Raw genomic sequence first — 3,345 nt, forward strand, 5'->3', positions numbered from 1 at the left:
CACCACTGAAGCAGAGGGAGCAATTCTGGGTTAATTGTCTTGCCCAAGGACACACCAGACATGTTGCTCAGCTGGGGATCAATTAAACCAATCATTCTGCTTCCTCCCTCAGGCTCCCTGTACAGTTTCTCCTGCTGAGGTTCACCTCTGACTGTAAACACAGGCCCTGAGTGACTCTGATTTATGCACTCTGATTCTCTGTTTGAGAGAAAGGCAAAAAAAAACCTTACTGACAAACATCAATTATTTTACTGATTGTTCTTAAGTAACAACAGCTATCAGGCCTATCCATCAGCAGGATTGACCTCAGTGACAGAGCCGAACTCCAAACACAGATAATACTCACTGCTGGTCTAAATGTCTAAAACATCAAAATAAAAAACAGCCTGTTTGACAAAAACAGAAATTTTAGCCTCACAGAACATGTGAGCTGTTTGGTTTATTAGTGTCTCAGTTTATGTCAATATGCTTCACAAACTGACAGATCAGTAACTTGTGTCTTCTTTAGGATTAAATATCTGTTTTTGTTAATGAAGTCTGGTGTCTTTGAAAAGAGTGATAAAGCATCCTTTACAACACACTCTCTGTAATGTTGTCAGACACTTAGCGAGAATAAAAAATACACCCCTTCTTTTGTTTGCCAGCTGTGGACATGTGCTGCAGCATCCCCAAAAGTTTTTTTTTTTTTACATATTATATAAAAAGCCAGAACATTTAAGATTAGGGCCTTTTTCCTTTAATTATCATGCAGGTAATGTAGCAGCAGTTTTTGAAGAGCAAAGAAATCAAGAATGATGTTAGCACATCAACAGTATTATCCTAATTTAACTAATTTTTTTTAATAATACAAAAAACACTTTCAGCACTACAAATGCACTAAAAGAACAGCTCATGAAGAGTTCTGATTTTTTCATGAGATGGAACATCAACACACTTATGACTACAAGTTTGTGAAATAAGCAAACAAAGATCAGTCCAAGTGTTCAAATAAAATAGAAATCTTTATTAACCAGTCTTGAACACAACAGATGTCCACGGTTTATGAGCTGGACGATAACTTAAAGAGGAGGTTTTGTGTCGTGTTTACATCAGATTCCCTACAGACCATAGCTGATGATTGTTTAGACAGATAAATACATAATGTGATCAGAAGAGCTGCTGTGATCAAACATTTCAACCTGCTGAGATCTTTTATGGGACTGGACCACGCCCCTCCGTAGAGAGACACGCCTCCCTCAGACACACATCAGCTGTGAACCATCAGAGTCTGAGGAGAGTTTTTAACCCACTATCACTGTCTCCTCATCGGGAAACTCGTAGAAGGGGACCTCCAGGTTGAGGGGTGCGGGGCCTTTCCTGATGCGGCCTGAGGAGTCGTAGTGGGAGCCGTGGCAGGGACAGTAGTATCCCCCATAGTCTCCGGCGTTGGCGATTGGCACGCAGCCCAGGTGAGTGCACACCCCAAGCACGATGATCCAGCTGGGGTTTTGGACGCGGTCCTTGTCATGCTGAGGGTCTCGCAACTCTGCCATGTTGACTGCCTCCTCGGTGGCGATCTCCTTCTCGGTACGGTGGCGAACGAACAGTGGCTTGCCCCTCCACTTGAAGGTCATGTTCTTGCCCTCGGGGATGTCGCCCAGCTTGATCTCGATCTTAGACAGAGCCAGGACATCAGCCGAGGCGCTCATGGAGGACACAAACTGTGTGACCACCGTCTTGGCGGTGTACACGGCCACCACCGTGGAGGCTCCAGTGACCAGGTAGGAGAATGTTCTCCTGGACTCGCTGCTGTCCTGAGAAGACTTGTTAGGGTCCAGAACCTCAGGGCGCCTGTAGTCAGAGAAGTCTGGTACCCTGACATCTGTGTGGGCAAACCGCACTCCTGCACTGCCTGCACAGATAAAAAGATGACTTATCAGACACAGAAATAACCTGGTGTAACATGTGATGGTCATACTGATCTATGCCAGCATGGTGGGCTGTTCTGATTTGTTTAAGATCTAATATATTTATGCCTTATTTTTAAAACATTTTCTTTACAATGTTGTCTAAGAGGTTAGTCAAGTTGCTGCTGCTGAGACTGTCAGAAATAGAGCAGGATTCTGCATTTTACATACAGGTAAAGAGTTTAACTAAACCAAGAGTTGTTTCCTTCAGATCACTCGTTCCCCAATTTAATGTGTGCAACAAAGCATATCTGTGTGCTCCATTGTCATGTAGCATGGTATCCAACGTCACAGAACAAAGACCAGCTAATTGTGCCAAGATGTTTGTACAGAAACATTACAGAAAACACTAAAAACATCTTCAAGGTTGGAGGTAGATGTGTGGGACTGTTTGGGGTTAGTGGAAAAGGTGAGGCCTGGCATACACGATTTAGGGTTTTTAAAAATCGCATAGCGGATTTGAAGATTATGCCAAAATCACATCCTTTGTTCAGGAGGAGTCCCAAGAGCAGATTTAAAGTCTAGGTAAGACACGATAAATTGCTGGAATGTTTAAAAGCATGGTTGTACAACTGTACACACAGAGATCAGGGCAACACTGATTCCCTAATTTTAGGGCTTTCTATTTGATTGCAGCTGCACACTACACAAAATCTAAAAGCCCTGTGGCATCAGCAGGTATTCTGGTTAAGTGTGTAACTAGAGATGTGAACAAGCGAAACGTTGTCTTGAAATATCCGGCTGTAGCTCAGTTGGTAGAGTCGTCGATCCCCAGCTGAGCAACATGTCCAATGTGTCCTTGGGCAAGACACTTAACCCTGCATTGCTCCCGCTGCTTCAGTGGCGGTGTATGAATGAATTAGTACTTTGGACAAAAGCGTCTGCTAAGTGAATTGTAAGATAAGATTATAAGATCCGATCAACAGCTGCCAGGAAATATTTGTTATGATTTAATTCTAACTTAACTTGTGTTTGTTGGTGATGATGGAGTGTTTGTATTTGACCTTTGCATATGATACACCTGAAATACACATAGATCTGACTTCAACTTCGGTCGCTTGGAAGTTTACTGACATGTGATTTAACACGTACAATTCGAGCAAATGATTTTAACTCTGAATGCGTGTTAAAACCATTCACTGGAACAGTTTGAGATCACATTCATTCATTCTTACTGCTCAGTGTAAGTCTCCCTACATAATAAAATAGAATAACTTTATTGATCCTAAAAAAGTACACTCAGTTTACTGCACATTGCACATATTGCAAATTTCAAATTTACTTTTTCTTTAAATTCTATTTTATTTACCATTTTGTTTTGTACCTTTTGCACTCTTTAGAATTTATTACTGTAAATAGTATTCATCTTATTTTACCTTATTTTATTTGATCTATTTTA

The 3,345-nt window shown here is 41.5% G+C and overlaps 1 protein-coding gene across 1 annotated transcript in view; it reads right to left on the reverse strand.

The window, feature by feature from the left end:
• Nucleotides 1-982: 982 nt before the first annotated feature.
• uqcrfs1 (ubiquinol-cytochrome c reductase, Rieske iron-sulfur polypeptide 1) overlaps nt 983-3,345 on the reverse strand; it is a 3,495-nt gene continuing 1,132 nt past the window's right edge. The window contains exon 2 of the mRNA XM_020627456.3: nt 983-1,891. Within this exon, the coding sequence (XP_020483112.1) occupies nt 1,281-1,891 (611 nt within the window). The 3' untranslated portion in view covers nt 983-1,280. The remainder of the gene's footprint in view (nt 1,892-3,345) is intronic.

Source organism: Labrus bergylta, chromosome 3 (genome assembly GCF_963930695.1).
Source record: "Labrus bergylta chromosome 3, fLabBer1.1, whole genome shotgun sequence".
Taxonomy (NCBI): Eukaryota; Metazoa; Chordata; class Actinopteri; order Labriformes; family Labridae; genus Labrus; species Labrus bergylta.